Source organism: Curcuma longa, unplaced genomic scaffold (assembly GCF_044706935.1).
Source record: "Curcuma longa cultivar G26 ecotype Majalengka, Jawa Barat unplaced genomic scaffold, ITB_CL_G26_1.1 contig_20645, whole genome shotgun sequence".
Lineage (NCBI taxonomy): Eukaryota > Viridiplantae > Streptophyta > Magnoliopsida > Zingiberales > Zingiberaceae > Curcuma > Curcuma longa.
In genome coordinates, this window is record NW_027431437.1 from 1 (window position 1) to 18,167 (window position 18,167).

At 38.3% G+C, this 18,167-nt stretch overlaps 3 protein-coding genes and 1 long non-coding RNA gene across 6 annotated transcripts; 3 read left to right on the top strand and 1 right to left on the bottom strand.

The window, feature by feature from the left end:
• Positions 1-4,801: 4,801 nt before the first annotated feature.
• On the top strand, positions 4,802-5,428 carry LOC141817472 (uncharacterized). The gene is made up of 3 exons (XR_012600832.1): positions 4,802-4,963; positions 5,171-5,308; positions 5,384-5,428. It is a non-coding gene; the product is annotated as an uncharacterized LOC141817472 (long non-coding RNA).
• Positions 5,429-6,590: 1,162 nt separating this feature from the next.
• LOC141817474 (auxin-responsive protein SAUR71-like) lies at positions 6,591-7,256 on the top strand. Its single transcript, XM_074705114.1, has one exon. It carries the CDS (start codon positions 6,644-6,646, stop codon positions 7,019-7,021), a length of 378 nt encoding a protein of 125 aa, XP_074561215.1. The 5' UTR covers positions 6,591-6,643; the 3' UTR covers positions 7,022-7,256.
• Positions 7,257-9,389: 2,133 nt separating this feature from the next.
• LOC141817475 (protein CYSTEINE-RICH TRANSMEMBRANE MODULE 4-like) lies at positions 9,390-10,013 on the top strand. Its single transcript, XM_074705115.1, has 3 exons — positions 9,390-9,489; positions 9,574-9,715; positions 9,797-10,013. Exons 1-3 carry the CDS (start codon positions 9,453-9,455, stop codon positions 9,840-9,842), a joined length of 225 nt encoding a protein of 74 aa, XP_074561216.1. The 5' UTR covers positions 9,390-9,452; the 3' UTR covers positions 9,843-10,013.
• Positions 10,014-10,581: 568 nt separating this feature from the next.
• Positions 10,582-16,719, bottom strand: LOC141817473 (uncharacterized). Of its 3 annotated transcripts, none has more exons than XM_074705113.1 (7): positions 16,557-16,719; positions 13,704-13,831; positions 13,187-13,269; positions 12,577-12,726; positions 11,281-11,391; positions 11,123-11,189; positions 10,582-11,033 (listed from the first exon to the last, which is right to left on the bottom strand). In XM_074705113.1, exons 2-7 carry the CDS (start codon positions 13,819-13,821, stop codon positions 10,768-10,770), a joined length of 795 nt encoding a protein of 264 aa, XP_074561214.1. In that variant the 5' UTR covers positions 13,822-13,831; positions 16,557-16,719; the 3' UTR covers positions 10,582-10,767. The 3 variants fall into 3 exon arrangements, with proteins under 3 accessions (XP_074561214.1, XP_074561211.1, XP_074561213.1); XM_074705110.1 differs by having other exon boundaries at positions 13,704-13,851; XM_074705112.1 differs by having other exon boundaries at positions 13,704-13,851; positions 16,551-16,719.
• Positions 16,720-18,167: the final 1,448 nt, after the last annotated feature.

Sequence of the window (18,167 nt, forward strand, 5' to 3'; positions counted from 1 at the left end):
TCTTAGTTTTAAAAACTCATTTACAACCAATGGCTTTTACACCATTAGGCAACTTGACAAGATCCCAGACTTTGTTAGATGCCATAGAATCCATTTCTTCTTTCATGGCTTTGTACCATAAGTCAGATACATTAGAACTCATGGCTTGTGAAAACGTTTCAGGATCATTTTCGGCTCCAACATTGTAGTCACATTCTTGTAGATACACAACATAATCATTAGAAATTGCTGATCTCTTAGTCCTAGTAGATCTTCTCAATGTTGCCTCAACACTCTCCTGAGTAGTAGGATCATGTTGTTCAACAGGTTGTTCAACAATTTCAGGTATTTGCTGAACCTCAGTATCTACTGGAGTTGGATCAGTAGTTTGTGGAACTTCTTGGACCTGTTGCTCAATATGCGCATGAACACAAGGCGCATTATGAACTATAACAATTGGTCCACTGGTTGAAGTGGAGCATTGAGTATCTTGATGATCTTTCCCAAGACCAGGGTCTTGAAAACGATCGCTCCCACTGATTAAATCATTTTCAAGAAATTTGGCATTTCTTGATTCCACAAACCTAGTACTATGAGAATGACAATAAAATCTATATCCTTTGGATCTTTCGGCATAACCAACAAAATATGCACTTAAGGTCCTCGGGTCCAACTTCCTTTCATGTGGATTGTAAATCCTCACCTCGGCTGGGCAACCCCAAACGCATAGATGTCGCAAACTCGGTTTCCAACCTTTAAACAATTCAAAAGGTGTCTTTTGGACAGCTTTAGTTGGAACTCGATTTAATATGTACGCTGCCGTCTTTAAGGCTTCAGTCCATAAGGACCTAGGAAGTTTGGAGCTAGCAAGCATGCTCCTGACCATGTCCATTAAAGTTCGGTTTCTTCTCTCAGCTACACCATTTTGATCTGGAGAACCAGGCAAGGTGTATTGGGCAACAATCCCACAATCTTGAAGAAACTTTGCAAATGGACCGATAGCTTGTCCACTCTCAGTGTATCTACCATAGTATTCTCCTCCTCTATCAGATCTTACGATCTTAATTTGTTTGTCACATTGTTTCTCTACTTCAGCCTTAAAAGTTTTGAAAGCATCAAGTGCTTCACTTTTGCTGTTTAATAAGTAGAGATACATGTAACGAGAATAATCATCAATAAAGGAGATGAAATACTTATCACGGTATGATTCTATATCAGGACTACAAATATCTGTATGAATTATTTCTAACAATTGAGAACTTCTCTTGGCATTTTTCTTTGACTTGTTAGTCTGCTTACCTTTAATGCAGTCTATACAAGTACTAAAGTCGGTCCAATCAAGAGCACTAAGTACTCCATCATGTACCAACCTCTTAATTCTATCAATGGAGATATGTCCCAATCTCCTATGCCACAAATTAGAAGAACTCTCATTAATGGCACATCGTTTAACCCCAACATGCATAGAAGAATAGTGATTATCATTTTCTAAATTAAGACGGAAAAGACCATCAGACAATGTACCACATCCAATAATTTCAGATCCATTAGAAATACTGAAAGATGAATTTGAAAAATTAAAGGAATATCCAATAGATACAAGTCTTGAAACTGAAATTAAATTCCTAGCAAAACCAGGAATATAAAATGTCTTTTCCAAACTTAAAATAAAACCACTATCTAAAATAAGCTTGCAAATGCCAATGGCTTCCACATGTGAGGACATTTTGTTTCCAGAATAAATGTAACACTCACTTCCCACTGGTTTCCGTAGGTCTTGCAAGCCCTGCAAAGAGTTGGTAACATGGATTGAAGAACCAGAGTCAATCCACCATGTGTCATGAGTAACATCAATCATGTTAGATTCATAACAGACAAAAGAGAGTTGAGTACCTTTCTTATCAAGCCACTGTTTGAACTTGGTGCAATCTTTCCTCAAATGCCCTTTCTTCTTGCAGAAGAAACATTTGGAACTTTTCTGAATGTCCCCTTTGGCAGGAATCTTGCCCTTGTTCTTGGCTTGAAATATCTTCTTCTTTCCAGGTGTAGTGAAATTCACTTTCTCACCCTCTTCCACTGCAAGTCTACCCTCCTCTTGAACACACATGGTCATAAGTTCATTAATTGACCATTTCTCTTTATGTGTGTTATAAGAGATTTTAAATGGGGCATATTGCGGTGGTAAAGTGTTGAGAATGTAATGCACTAGGAAAGAGTCAGACATTTCAACCTCAAGTCTCTTCAATTGAGCCGCAATGTCTCTCATCCTCATAATGTGGTCACGTACACCGCGTATCCCACTTAGCTTCATGGATGAGAACTGGTGAATTAAGGTGCTTGCTAAAGCCTTGTCTGAAGACACAAATTGATCATCTATGGCCTTCAACAAGTCACGAACATTGTCATAATGCTCAAGGGAACCCCTGATGCCATCTGAAATTTTGGTCTTTATGAACATTATTGAGAGGCGATTAGATCGCTCCCATTTTTCATAAAGAGCAACATTTTCAGGAGGCGGTTCATCCTTCCTTATGGCGTAATCAATGTCCTTGCACCTTAGATGAAGGAGAGTTCTCTCCTTCCAGATTTTATAATTGTCCCCTCGGAGCTCAGGAACATCACATATCATATCAGAGAAATTAACAGGCTGACAAACTACAAAATAAATAACCATACTCATGTTACGAAATTTGAAACTAATTAAACAACATGACATATCTACCAATGCAAAATATGTCTAAATTATGAATCTACTGACATAAAACTTACCTGTGGGCTGAAGCATTAATTCAATTAGATTCATATAACAAAATGATAAAATAATCAAATTACGTTCTTAATTTCTAATCCCTGTGGGTAAATTAGAAAACATAAATTGATATTTTATCCTAATTAATCATATAAAATATAATAAATTTTCCTGTGGGATAAAATTTATCATATTTTAATAATTAATTATTTCAATATGATCCCATAACGAAATATAATTTTAATTTTCTAAGGATGCTGTGGCTACTCCTTAAATTAAAATTATTAGGATCAAAACTTGAAATATTCAAGTTAAAAATTATTGACAAACTTTATGCAATAATTTTAATTGGAATGATTCCAATATTCTAACTCAATTTTATTAATTAGACTTACAATAAATTCTAATTAATTGAGTTACAATAAACATGAATTTCAATTAAGCACAATTGGAATTTAACCCAACAAAATACTAATAAAATTTGCTAATAATTCAATCAATGACAATCTGATAAAATAATATTTGCCATCTTGATCAAATCTTTAATAAATTGTACTAAACCCTTTATAATTGGACTTATGCCCAATTAATATAAATTATGAAATTCATATTAAAAATTAATTTGCATGTAAACACACCAAATAACAGGGAGCTTTCGGTTCGGCAGCCATGCAACTAATTTATTATTATTATTATTATTATTATTTTAATCAAAATTAAAATCTAATTAAAATTAGAAAACCCACACGATCTCTGTTCCGTATCCACTTTCCCAATCCCGTGCCCTCCTCCTTCTGCCCGCACGCCGCCTGCACAGGCATCGCCGGTGCCTGCCGCTTGCACAAGCATGCTGCCGCCTGCGTGCTGCCTGCACAGTGCATACCGCCGTCGGCGCCTGCCTTGCCGGCTGACCACACCAGCCTCGCCGGCGCCCAGCCTCGCTGGCGACGCCTGCCTTGCTGGTCACTCGGTTTGTGTTCTTGCCGTGCCGAAGACATAGCTGCCGCCCGCATCAGGTTCGCCGGCGCCAGGGAACGCGCCAGCTTCCTTCTGCGGCATCGCTTGCCGCTGACGTTCACTGCCTGCGCTGCCGAGGACCACTTGCGCTGTCAGCCTTTGGCCAAAATAGCACTGTTCACACATATCAGTGCTGCCGCTTGCAACATAGCTGAACAGAGAAATCGTGGATCGCTGCCGCTTGCAACATCGGCCAAAATGGAGAATCGGGAAGAACAGATAAGTTGGAAAAACTAATTTTAATTTTGTTCTTTGTTTTGTAAATGTAAACAAAAGAATTTTGAACAGATTCGTCAAGAAAATTGAGGCAGAGGTATTACATGCTCTGATACCAAATGTTAGAATCTAAAACAACATGAGGCATCTCATAGCAAAGCAAATGCAGCGGAAAAGATCAAAGTTTTACCTCCTGCCATCTGAGTTCGTAGACGATTACAAGCTGCGAGAAAATCTGATGCTTCTGGCCCTTTGCTCCACAAGCTTCGATGGTGTAATTTGCTCTCGAAGAAGCCTTATGAAGCCAGGGTCAGGGACCAAATTAACCACATATATATATCTCTCCCAAAATCTCTTTCCATCGTCAAGTTTTTGGAGAGATATGCAATCATGGGTGGTGGGCAGTTTTAAAACTTCCAATACATGGACCACAACATGGAGTCATGATTGCTCCATAGCCAATGAAGCCAAAATAACCAACAACGCCAACTCTGTGGCCATTGCCGGCCTCAGCAGCCAGAACCCTGGCGTTATCACTGTCAGTAATGCTATCTTTGGATCGACGCCGCCGATCTCCGACGATGTGCTCGCGAAGGCCTTCCAGGTGAGCAAGGAGACAGTCGACACAATCCGGGCCAAGTTCTGAGAAACGCATCGATTCAGAAAGCACGTACTGTTGTGTGGGTTTGGATGTATGGAAACAGAGCAAGAAAAAAAAATGGCGTCGAACACATTTCCACGCATCAAAAAGTTCAACAATTCACCATTAATCGACAAACAAAGTACAACGCTTGGTAGATTTTAACAAGAACATAGACATGGTCTGCCGGAAGTGTTCGACGTTGCATGGGATCCTGATCACCCCCCGATTGCGATGCCCCAGTTCCTGCTCCGCCATGTCAAGCAGAGCCGCCATGGACGGCTCTCTGAACACCTTCACATGCACTTCAAATCTCTGCAGCCGTTCTAATCCTTTATCGACGTCCTCTCCCACAAGAACCGGTACGTACCCTCTCTTCATCTTCTTCCTTCGACTGCTCCTGCTGCTACTGTTATTATTCAGAGTCTCCTCCTCCATGCACGACTCAGAGTACACTGCTGCCTTCTCCTTTCTCCTCCAAAACATTTTGGAATTAGCTTCTTTCGGTGCGTCTATTTATAATTACAGCAATTGGCACAAGTCGGCAACCTAATTAGTAGCTCGATCAGGAATTTGCAGGATGTTTGAACGATGGAGAAGAGTACGTACGTTCCTTCGTTGACTTCATCAGTCGGCTATTTGTTTAATTTCCAAGTCAATTATTGGGTCAATGGAAGACTTTGCGCAACAGTCGAGACGGCATCTGGGTAAGTCGTTAATGAAATATTAAGAGACAGATGATCATCGAGTATTGTTCACTATTGATTTTGTTTTTTAGTCAGTTTACGTGGCGATGGATTAGAATGAACCGGAAGGCAATCAGTTTTGAGGTCAAAGTCGTCGTCCCTCAACTAATTTTGAGGTCAAAGTCTTCATCCTTCAATTGTGTCGACACAGATCGAACAAAATGAGCCTGTCTTAGGTTTGTTTGGAGTCAGCAATCCCGGAAAGTTCCTCGTCCTTAGTCGCTTTTTTTTTTGTTTTTTTATCTCAAATTTAGTAAAATGTCAACTCAGTATGCGTTTTGACAAGTCAGGGGCGCTAGGGGTGCTCAATGTTTTATTTAAAATTTATTTTTAAATATCTAAATAATTTTATCATGGATATATTTAACTCAATGGGTAAAATTACCAACCCGACCCGCACCCAGCCACGTAATCGGTGTGATTCCACGTCAGTCCACGGTCGGTGCTCGGCCGTACGAACGCGCGTAATGCCAGCTCACCACCCACCGCCACGACCCCCGCGTCCCGTCCGTACGTCATGTCTGTGGCCCACCACGGTTACCCACGCGCACCTATCAAATGACCAAAATAGCCCTCTACGCCATCTACGTATGCCAACAAATCATTTTTTTTTATTCCATGCAAAAAATGTAACATTATCTAATTATCAATATTCTCTCTACGTGGAAATCTTCTTAAAATTGTATCGGATAAGTGTTAACTCCAATGGAAATACTAAGAAAGGGATTTAAATTTTAAAACTGATATATTTATTAAAACGGACGTCTCCGATGATGTCTAATTTGGTCAGTTGGGGTTTACTGGACGCCATAAATTAGGTAACGTGCTACTGGGGCCCCTCCTGGTCACCCACGTGACTCGACACAGCAGCAACGGCGTCACAGATACCGTACTAGCGGGTCTACGGAAAGGTACAGATCCGGATTCCGTAGCTTCCCTCGTGCCTGGTGCGCATATTGAAGCGATGTCAACCGTCTGATAGTGAGATCGTAGGAGGCAGCCGTTGGATATCTGTTTGCTGTTTGAGAAGAAGCGGGGATCGAGAGTGTGGCTGTCAGGTACCTCGTGTCCGTACTCTCTCCGTAGTCCCTTTCATGCCAATTTTTACAAAAAAAAATAAATCGAATTTAAAAATTGTTGTTGTTGGAATTAGATTTGTCGAAAAGCGATATAAATCGACCTGGAGAAGCCCTCGTTGTGCTGTCGTGCTCATCGCGCGCTCGGTTCCCGAACCCTAGACGATTCGAGCATTGTTCCTTGCGTTGATCTGCTCGGATTGTGATCCTTTGCGGGCGGATGAAGCGGCGGATCCGGCGGGGCTCGAGGGTGGCGGACGCATCCGACTGCCAGCCGCCGTTCGCAGCAAGGACGCCGCGGCGGCGGCGGGTCCCGTGGGGGCACGTGCCGGTGCAAGTCGGCGAGGAGATGGAGCCGTTCGCGGTGCGGGTGGAGCTGCTCGGCCGGCCGGCCTTCGTCGAGCTCCTCCGCCGGTCCGCCCAGGAGTACGGCTACGGCCAGGGCGGCGTGCTGCGGATCCCCTGTCCGGTACCGCTCTTCCGCCGCCTCCTTCTCCTCCTTTCCTCTTCCTCCGCCGGGGCCTCGGACGCCGATCCAGCCCTCGAGGAGCTCTTCCGTGCGCTCCCGGCCTTCTCCCCTGCTCTGCCGACCTTTTAATCTGCGCTGAAGGCAGAGGAGGACGGCAGTGTAAACTTTCCTTGCTCTCTGTTTTTTAACCTCTTTTCGGTGTTTGATGCAGTGAGAACAAACTCGACTATGTCAGAGTGGTTCCAAATACGTGTAATCAGTATGATCTACTCTAGAAAAAATTCATTTTTTCTTCCCACAAACCATGTTTTAATCATCATTTTTTGTTCATGACTGATGGTTTCTATTTTTCAAGGCGTCTAAGATTCACAACTGAGTTGAATCTAATCTCTCATGTAAACAAACCTCAAAATGTTGGTAACTATTGCAATTATGATGATGGATTGACGTTACCAGAGCTAATTGGCAGACAAACTCTCATTATTGCTTGCTGATCTGGTGATCTGGTAGTAATAATAATTAAAAAAAATGTATTGTTAACAATCATGGTCAAGAAGACAAACTTTGAAAAGGAAATCCTTTTAGTCACTGGAGCAACATCACTTGATATTAATTCTGGTGACTAGCCCTATTGTTGCCTTGTCGTTTTAACTTACTTCGATTACTTTAATCTACCTGCTAAGCTTATACGGTTTGGTTTCTGCAAATTTTGCCAATTGATTACCTTGTGGTTTTCTTCTGATCATTTACTTGTAAATTAGACGAGACTATATGAACATATAGCAACAGTGTCTTGTAGATGGGGCACGCAGGTACTTGACATTTGTACACGAGATTAAATCTGATGTACTTTGCTGTGGGTAGTTGACGACAAAACCAAAAGGAAAGGGGGGGGGGGGGGGGGGGGGGGATTTTATGTTTGATGTCCTCTTTATCCTAGATCTTGATGGTGCCCTTTAAAGCTTTATGTCACCACAGGATAAATCCGACCACGCACGCAGTGGCCAACCCAGATGCCCAACATCCTTTGATTGGCTTTCAAAGTTTTATTTTCAGGGTGTTCAATTGTTCTTCCTTGAAGCAAAATTCCAACTATTGATGAGCTCTCATATATATATATATCCTATGCTTTTTAGTATTTAACAGGGTGTTTTAAGGAGTATAACTTGGCCAAGTTTGAGCTTGATGAAGAACTTAATTAACTGGAACAAGTTGCTTTAACTGAATCTGAATGTCGTTCCAAATGTAAAGGAGTGAATAAGTTGTGTCGATGCATTTGATCTTATTCAATGAAGTTATGGGTTTGATCATGCCTTGTTGGGCTATTTTAGGTTCTGAACACTATTGTTTATCTAAAACATTGGAGGTGCCAGAAAGGAAGAATTAAGCTTGAATGGACACCAAACAAGGATAAAAGAGTATAGATGTGAGCTCAATGTTGGATTAATCACACCCAATTTTCTTGTCATTATGCATCCTAAATATTGACAGACCCACTTTTTATCATCTATTTTTTCCATTAAACCAGATGTACATTTCCTATTTGAATCCTAATTAATAATTTCACTGAAATAGTTTTATACTTCAGATCATATTTGTTGGAGAAATGGCCAAGGGTCCACTAGAAGTGTCATGCTAGTGCTCAAGTGGGGTAATGCTTAAGTTATTTGGCTTTGTTCATAATATTTGTTCCTAACTTTCATCATATTTAAGAGCTGTCATCTAAATTAGATGTGCGTTTCCTATTTAGATCCCACTATGACTCTTGGAAAAGATTTTTGATATCTTAAGATCACATTTGTACTTGAATCTGATAAATTTGTTAGATTTTTTTTAAAATATTAGGTAGATGTCTACTTCTGTTTCAATTTATACACACTCCAAAGTTAATCTCTAGAATATTTATCTCTAATGAAATTCTTCTAATTTTGATCCTCTTAATTATTCCTTTAAACATTTTACCACTGCACCATATCTTTGGAAGTAATTTGTTAGAACTTTGAAACTGTAATTAGTGTGGAGGCAATTTGTTAGAACTCTGAAACCTTGATTAGTGTTCTTTAGAAACTGATTTTTGTTTCAGTTCTTCACCTTCCCAAACAACCTCCTCTCATCACTGCTAACTAATTGAAATTAAATACTCTATTATCTCACTACACAATTTTTTTAAAGAAGAAGTTGTTGAAGCTGCTAGAAAACATGGTCGATGCCACTTGTCGAATCCATGGAGAAGTTGAGTGCTATCATCGAACTTTCCCCTCGTAGCAATTAAACAGGTGTCAACTGCAACAGTTCTCATCTCATCCACCTTTACAAAAATAGATTATAAAGATAAATTGAACGCGTTTTGTTTATCCACCAACAAATGTTCTTCTTTGACCCGTCAGTCGAAGCGTGTGCAGCTTGCCTTTCCATGTAAGTTATCGAATTGAAGCTTGCTTGCATTGAATCTATAAATACGCCTCGCTCTGTTCTGTAATCCATCTCTGCATTGGCTTCTCTTCTTCTACATCAGCACTCTCGTCCTCTGAACCTCTCCTTCTTCTGCATTAGTTTCACAATGAGCCACTTCGCTCAGCAACAAGCTCCTCCTCAAGGTATTAATTACTACTTGTTCGTTTATTGAATTAAGTACTTAATTTGCATGACGATCGATGGTTTGTGTGAAAACTGGCTGGCAGCCTATCCTCCGCCGGAGCAGGCCTACCCGCCGACTGTGCCGCCGCCACCGCAGGGCTATCCGACGATGGAGGACGGCGTCAAGAACCAGCAGCAGGTTCCAGTTGAGACCAGCAGCCGCGGAGATGGATTCTGGAGAGGATGGTAACTCTTTTTCCTAAATAAAAAACAGCATCTGCAATTTACAGTTTGATTTTTTGTCGATTCATTCTGTTTGTTTTGCAGTTGTGCTGCCTTGTGTTGCTGCTGCGTTCTTGACATGTGTTTCTGAGGAGGACTGCGATAGATGATTCTGGAATAATTTATATTTCTGTGTGTTGTATGATTGTATTTATTGCACTTCAGCTTGGGACACTGTTCGATTGATTTATTGGCTCTATTTTATTGTTGTCATCAGTTTGTGGATTAATTAATTCCTGAGAGTTTCTTTTGGACGACGACTTATTAGATTCTTCGAGATCATTAAATTTGGATATTTCTTTTGTATTTAAAGCAGACTATAGTTTAGTTCGATCTTTCGAAGCTCTTTACATGCAAAAGGACCCTGACAACCTTGCGATCTCCTTTTCAATTATCTTTAATGCTGGGCAGCAACAGTTCAGTTTCAGAAAAGATAAGCAATATATTAAATAGGAAATCTTGTGTGGTCCTCCAGGTTTAGGGCTGTACGTTACACCTTCTGTCGATCGACAAAGAGATATGTCAGACAAAATATATCTCGAGGCACTAATTATAACATGTAACTCATAGGATGTAAAACCTAAAACAGCATGTATAAGAGACACTATAAGGGGATTATGATGAAGTAAAATTGTTGAAGTGAGAAAGAGTTAAATTTCAATGAAGCTGAAGTAATGTCCTCCTCTATCCCTGCATTAATAAAAATTTAGTACATCAGACTACCCTTTACTCCTTCATAACCATGAAATTTGCAAGAAAAATCATTCACTAAAGCCTTCTTTTTGACTCAGTTGACAAGTGACTTGGTAGAGGGAACAAACCAAAACAAATAAAAAGTGAAACAGATCTTTCTTTTCTTAGTCCGAAATAAAAGAGCTAGAAGGGTCTCAAAGTAGTAGAAGAAGATGTAGCATGAGTGCTGCCTTGAGACAGCAGATGCTATAAACGCAAACAATTCAACACGAGTTTTGCCATCTCTTAAAAGAGTAATAGAAGGAAAACACAGAATTGCACCATTATGCAGCTGTAGCAGCCTGCTTGCGCCTCCGACTCCATTTAGGAGTTGTCTCGATGAGCTTATGCGGCATGAGTTGCCTCTCCTGCCTAGTCAACTTCTTGAAATTGCTGACTCGTAGCTTCGCAATCTTTGCTTCCTCTTCAGGAGTGGTTTCCCTGACCACCACCGTCAAGCGGCATTGGGGCCTCTCCATGATACCAGACCTACCTTTAGCATGGTATGATACTTGCTTAAAATACACACCTTTCCCCACAAAAGCTTCAGCTACGAGAAAGGGAAAAAAAAGGATAACAAAATAGTGAAATGGCGAATGGATCTCACTTATTATAAGTAGCTTGAAACATTCAGGTTACCAACTAGGAGACGGTCTGCATCGAGTCCATGGTTATGTGTTGCATTTGCGCGGGCTGAATGGATCACCTGCAATACAATCAAAATGTAGACGAGAGAAGGTAGTATTAAATCAAGCCAATTGTTCTGCAGTTTGAAATGATTTTGCACTGCTCGATACCTGATAGACATCCTTTGCAGCTCGTTTCACAATCAGTTGCAATTGCAACAGAGCGTCTTCAACACGCATTCCACGTACAAGTTTAGCGACCAGATTAACCTTCTTTGGACTCTGTTATCAATAAATCAAATATAGATGGATGATAAAATTAAAAGCTCAAGGGGTGTAACATTAAGGTTTAAGTAAATACTAAAGGTGATTCCATAAAAACTGGTTTAGGGGCATGTTCAAACATGACAAAAAAGTCTTAGTAAGCAAGACGGTCCTTTTCAGCATTAATGAACAAGATATACAATGTTAAGAATCACATCTGTTATCTGACACGATCAAGAACTAAGCCAAAGATCAATCAGAGTTCAGAGAACTACTAATTCAACACAAATCATGAAGCAAAAGAACAAAGTTCAGAATGGCATTTGTTAGGATGCATCATCATTAAGTGAATTAATAATCTGGCAATTATTAATCAGAAACAAATGCAGCCTCAAGCCTTGCAATTAGATATAAGACTTCAAACACAAAATCTTATGGAGTACGGATGATAATAATGAAAAGAACCATGACTTAAATTAATGTATTAAGATATTCTCAAACATGGTTAATTCTTGAAGGACATAATGGCAGAACCAGAAAGATAAAATAGGTTGGACAAGTACCATAATGGATGGATAAGCAAAAGAAGTTGGACGTGATGTACTATAATTTTCAGGGTAACTTCCATTTATTGTATATGGACAGACCATAGCAGAAGCGAGGATGATCTAGCATGAGTAAACAGAACATTAGGCTCAGACACGTCTTTAATCTTTAAGTAGTTTGCTAAACAACATACTACTTAGGTGTGGGGAATTAGTACAATAGAAGATATTTATCTTTCATTTTTTGAGCATTAAATTGCCCTTGCTACCTATTTCATTTCAAAACTTGAATAATATGAACCTACATAAAAATCAATAGACCTGGAGTATCTAACATAAGTCATTACCTCTTATATCCAAGCCAAATACATTGATGAGAAAAATGTATAAAGTCATCTCAGCAATGCGTACAAATTACTTGCACAAAATGCAATTATCAGTTTCAAAATCATAAAATTGGAAACAAGCCTAGTAACACTTGCACAAGAAAAAACAAAAAAAAAGTAAAACTATAAAAAATCTGTGATAGTTGAAGTTTTACTTGGCGACACAGAGAAGTGGTGAACATTTTGTTACTACATCTTAATTTGGAAATGAGAAGTGAAAAATCATGGATAAATTTACAATGGAATCAATGATGTTTGGGATGACCTTATACCTGTCTTATTTTTTTCTTAATAGCTTGAACGGTCAATGGTTTTGATAGCCCATCCTTTTTCTTGGTCTTCAGAGAATCTCCAATGAGAAGAGGAGAAGAGATAGGTACTGCATCAGCTTCAGCCAACAAGCTCCTTGTACTGGAAATTTGCTACAGTAGCACAATGTGGGATCAAATATCAAACATGTATTATTGCTCAAACCTAGATGAAATCTGATAAAATAATCACAGAGAGAATGATAATTTTGACAAGGAACAGCATCTTACCTTTTAAGTGTGTGCAATAAAATGTCATGAAAGACAATGAATAATTTGAGGTTTTAACAACACAATTTTGTAGTATCACAGGAATCCAGTACCTCATTTATAGATATGCTTTGTTTGAAATAAAAAAGGGATACAGTAGACTATTTTTGTGTGCCAGTACAATCTACAAAGTAAACTTTTTAACCGTGTCCTTGAGTTACCAGAAATTGAAAAGCACATTTCAAAGATCAACTTTCTACATGCAAATCCAGAAGATTGATAATTTTGGGAATTAGAAAAGTTAGGTGGCATGACAGTTCAAAGGTAAAGCTTATGCATTAGATGTGCAATTTAAGGCAATTACCAGATGCTGTAGATACTGATAAAGAGGCCTTCCAACTTTTGCAGAAGAAAAATCAGATACTCTCCATGGATGTGCATATTGACCTGCAATAAGAATATTAAATTTTTTATTATCAACCTAAGAAGAGTTAAATTATAATGGTTAAGGTAAATAGAATATCTAAGATTTGAAGGGAAAAAACTAATTTGTGATCAAGTATACAATTTCAAAAGGATTCTACATTTGAAAGTCTTCATTTCAGAGTTCAGACAACGTAAAGATTCCGAGAGTATGTTGTACATGGAGACAGGAAAATCCACAAGCATTCAGGTTAAAAAGGGTAAAGCAGGAGTTTGTACAAGGTAAATTATGTTGAGTTTGTCCAGAACCTGGATTTCATAACAAAGACATTCTTTATGAATAAAATCAAAATCATGTGTGAAAAACTAGATTGACTAATTCACATTAGGATGTCTTGCACAAATAGACATAAAATTTTGGATGGAAATTATTGAAAAGATAAGAGAGTCATGATTACCTGGTGAATGGATCTTTGTGCAGCTGCTATACCCAGTGCTATATGTCCGACAATTCTGCTCAGCCATTGTAGTGACCTGCCAAAAAACAGATCGTAGACAACGTTGCCATCCAGCCATGATCCAGGAACTGCAAGATCCTTAGTCAATCTATATATAATGAAATGAAAGATTAGTAGAAATAATATAAGAAATAAGAGGGCATAGAAACATTGTAACTTTGCTTACATTGGCAAATTTTATAGAAATCATATATTTTAATTTGGCTGTTTCTAAAGGACAATTAGGAATCACTAACCAACAGGGTGACTGTTTATGATGGAGATCATGCCAAACAATCTCATTAAATTAGCGACACCAGAAAGTAAATGTCGTTACAAATTAGCAAGTGTAATCTTTGCTTGATGCATTTGTCATTTTGAAGGTTAGTTTATAACTGAGAAAATCTTGTGGGTGCAAAGAACTACAGTCACAAAAACAGCTGTGAAGTTGTTCAGGAAAGTCAATGTGGTGTTTCATAACTTAGTGAAAATTGATTTTAAAGGTTTAGGTGATTGGTAAAGCTGTGATAAAAGTCAGAGTAAAAATGACATTGAAATGACAAAAACAGACACAGTGAACAATAGAGATAATTAGTATATTAAATATTTTCATCTAAATGTAGAAATCAATAAATGATTTATTTGAATTATACTTTACAATTTTAACATCAACTGAAAGTTTCATAATATGAATATGAATATGTTAGAAAATAAAATGTCAAATACCCAATAATATCTGAATCTCAATAAATGAAGTTTTCCATATATTTATTATAAGTATATTATTCATCATCATTGTGAAGCTTTGTTAGTCCTACCTATTTAGTTGAGATTGGCCATGAATCTTATCCCATTGAGCCCTAAGAAATGTTATATCACTAGTAATATTAGAATAAATTCAATCATTAGTTAAGCAATGTCCTTCTGTTCTCCCTCTGCCACATACTCTTCCAGTCTAACTGATTTACCTCTTTTACCAGTACAGGCTATTTGTTGCTTTTGAACATATTTGTACCATCTCAAGCATTGTTACTCACACCCCAAGTGGATCTCCACAATCATTAACATGGCATGAAAACCACAAAGACAACATGACAATCTCTTTGACACTTGCTAAGCTGTAAATACGATAAAATAAGATGTAGTAGATTAAACTTAAACTTCATAAAATAAGTTACCTACATAAGCAACTAGGAGTCTCTTCAGCTAGTGGCTAGGCGGCTCTTGTTAAACGACCCTTTTAAGGTGGTCTAGGCGACTTAGGTGGATCTAAAGAAAAAATAATATTTTTTTTCTAATTTGTTGGTTCATCTGACATTAGTTATATTGTCTATTTTTTGATTTGTAGCACTATACTAATTAAAAAATAGTTATATGTTTTTTGCAATTTGGATTTATGAATATGAATTATTTAATTTTGTGTGTTGGTATGATGTTTGCTTATGCTGCAATGCGAAAAATGATATGTTTCTTTAATGTTATGTGCTTATTGTTTAGTTATCAATTATTTCTTACTTATTAGTGATTGCAAATTTTTTAGTTTGGTTATTATTGTGATATACATACATTAATATTGGTCATTCTTAACTTAATTTTCTTCTTGCCTCATCATCAACATTATTCTAATGACCCTTTGATTGCCTAGATACTAACAAGTGGGCTAACCACCTACCACCTAGATCTACCTTTTAATACCTAGTATATATGTACTTCAAGTACAAAAGTAAAATAAGATAAATATAACTGAGGAAAATCCCAAAATATAGCAACACTATGTGAAGTGTCATTGGAGTAATCCAACTAGTAAAAATTGATCAACCACAAGAAGGGAAAAAAATCTAAATCTTCTCTCCTTGTGACCCTGGAGGGGCAAGAGGAGTAAGCAAGAAAAACAGAGTGGGAAAGCACCATGAATGAGATTAACAAAGGTTAGATACTCTAGCAAAATAATACACTAAATATATCCACGACAATTTTATTTATGAAGTAACCCACTGCTAAACTACTGTTTTATTTTTTGCGAATACTAATTAAATGAGTGTGATTAGACCCACTCATGGATGCCAGGCCAACGCTCTCCCATATTGAAGATAGGTGACACCAACGAAAAGAAATTACCATGTATAATTGCTATGGTCCAATCATCTAATTGAAGGCTCCATTTGTTATATGAATCATTAACCATAAAATATCATCGTTCACAAGTAATTCTTGTAGTGTTATGCTATGTTATGTTAAGCCTTAAGACCTTCATGTCCTAACTTAAAGTAAGGAATCAGTATATCTGCCGTCTTCAATCTATATTTCTCATCCGCACACCGGGAGAGGAGACGACCAGAGGGTGCTGCGACTGTTCGGAAGTGGGGAAATTGGGGAGCAGACGATAAGGGAAGGGAAGGGACGGCCGAAGAGGTCCGCTGATGCTCTTCAGGAAAGGAGTTGGAAGGAAGGGTTTTTTTTTTCCGGAAAAAAGGAACGGGGAGAGGGAGAAAAAACTGCTGGTGGTGCTGACTGCGACGATTGCTGCGGCCCGCAGGGAAGCGGCGGCGGCTGTCGCCGGAGACGACGACGACGAGGAGAAATAGAAGCCCGCGCAGAAGCAATGAGTGTCTGCGAGAAGCTCCCGAGAGTGGGAAGAGGAGTTCGTGCGGTGGGGATCCGGAAGATGAAGAGAAGGGTCAAGCCGCCCAATTTCCGATCCTTCTTCGCTGCGACTCTACCAGACGACTAAGCGATGGTGGGTCGTTCCTCGGTGGGGATCCATCATCATCATCATCAGAAGTAGTGGATTAAGGAGGAAGGGATTACATTTACCGGTACTCGCTGCTGGTCGGACTTCTGAGGAAGTGTCGATCCCGCGCTCGTCACCGAGTGGTCGGCGCTGATCTCAAGAATGGAAGAGGAGCGGCCGGCGGCGGCGAGTCGCAGGCGACGGCGGCTGGAGGAGAAGCGGGGTAGAGTTAGGGGAAATGACGACTCGGAGATTTTGCAACCGAGAGAGAAAAATTTAAGGGATAATTTCATTTCATCTCATTTCATTCTATTCTACCTGCCATATTTAAATTGTTTTTTTAAAGTACCCCCGGTAGATTTTAAGTGCGTCAAAATGTCCTTGTAATTTCATTTTGTTTTTTCATTTTAGCTCTAATATTTAACAAAATCAAATTCAACTGTTAGCAAACCCCTCCACTATTAACAAAATCAATACCTCTGAATAATATATAACTATATAGAATAGTAAGACATGAAAAAACTAATGACACAAATAAATATATTTGATATTAATTTTTAATAAGAGCATTTGATTGATTTAAAAATAATTTGATTGTAAAACATCTCCCCATTTATTCTGTAATCGATGAAAAAACTAATGAGATAAATCAAAATTTATTAAACTTTAAAATAAGTTTAAAAAATATCTCTGTCTCCTCTCCCACATCCACCATCACTGTACAATTTGAATTTCAATTACCTTCTAAATTTACTTTAATAATCGATTAAAAAATTTTTTATAAAATCAATCAATCTCAAAATTAATCAATTTAAAAAATTAAATATCTAAAATAAAAAAAAATCTCTAACTTTATTATTTACTATGGTATTTGTCCAGTCATCTAAAATGTCCAAACCAAATAAACATACTTTTAAATATTCAAATTCACGCTAATCCTTTAAAATTTAATTAGTATTCATTATCTAAGGACCAATGAGGGCTGAAATTGTATGTGCAATACAAAAGTATTAGTTTGAATCAACTAATCTAAATTATCATTAAGCATATGATTAAATCTAACAAATGATTCTCCAACATACAAAAGGTGAAACGTGCGCCTAACAACACTTTATGAAAATTTAAAATGTAAGTAACATTAGATATGACTATGTACGCATGGTACTTACTAACGTCCCTTGTAACCAATGTCGAAGTTTCATATCTTACACGGGCTATTAAGACATTCGACATAGTACGCATGGTATTTACTAATATTTAGGGGGGGATATGACCACAAATATTGAATTATGAAGCATGATCAAGATATTTGAATATGCCCAAATTTATGTATGATGGAAATAAAGGAACTCTATCTCAATACATGACACAGACCATGAAGGGAAGTAAGACAATAGAGGAGTCTTTTCCAACATCTTGCTCGACAGAAAGGCTACTTCTTAGGACACTGGATAGGGCATCAACTCAAAAGCTCACAATCTCAAACGCTCTGCCTATGTTTTATTAAGCAGCATTTTTCTTCTCCAACAGTATCTCAATCATATCGGCAGCATCTTGCACCGTCTGAATGGTCTGGGCGTTCTTCTTCCTCCACGCTGATACCAAATTCCTCCTCGAGACCCATCACGACCTCAACCTGCATTAGAAATTTGATGTTTAGTAGCCTTATGAAACAATTCCTTCTCTTCAATCAC

What these genes read in the sequence shown, in the direction of transcription:
- LOC141817474 (XM_074705114.1), top strand. Translation starts at nt 6,644, where the DNA reads ATGAAGCGGCGGATCCGGCGGGGCTCGAGGGTGGCGGACGCATCCGAC.
- LOC141817473 (XM_074705113.1), bottom strand. Translation starts at nt 13,821, where the DNA reads ATGGCTGGATGGCAACGTTGTCTACGATCTGTTTTTTGGCAGGTCACT. An exon ending in ATCAGTATCTACAGCATCTG is followed by an intron (nt 12,727 to 13,186) that starts GTAATTGCCTTA and finishes GTGCTACTGTAG; the next exon opens with CAAATTTCCAGTACAAGGAG. An exon ending in TGCAGACCGTCTCCTAGTTG is followed by an intron (nt 11,034 to 11,122) that starts GTAACCTGAATG and finishes CCTTTCTCGTAG; the next exon opens with CTGAAGCTTTTGTGGGGAAA.
- LOC141817475 (XM_074705115.1), top strand. Translation starts at nt 9,453, where the DNA reads ATGAGCCACTTCGCTCAGCAACAAGCTCCTCCTCAAG. An exon ending in GCAACAAGCTCCTCCTCAAG is followed by an intron (nt 9,490 to 9,573) that starts GTATTAATTACT and finishes ACTGGCTGGCAG; the next exon opens with CCTATCCTCCGCCGGAGCAG. An exon ending in GATGGATTCTGGAGAGGATG is followed by an intron (nt 9,716 to 9,796) that starts GTAACTCTTTTT and finishes TTTGTTTTGCAG; the next exon opens with TTGTGCTGCCTTGTGTTGCT.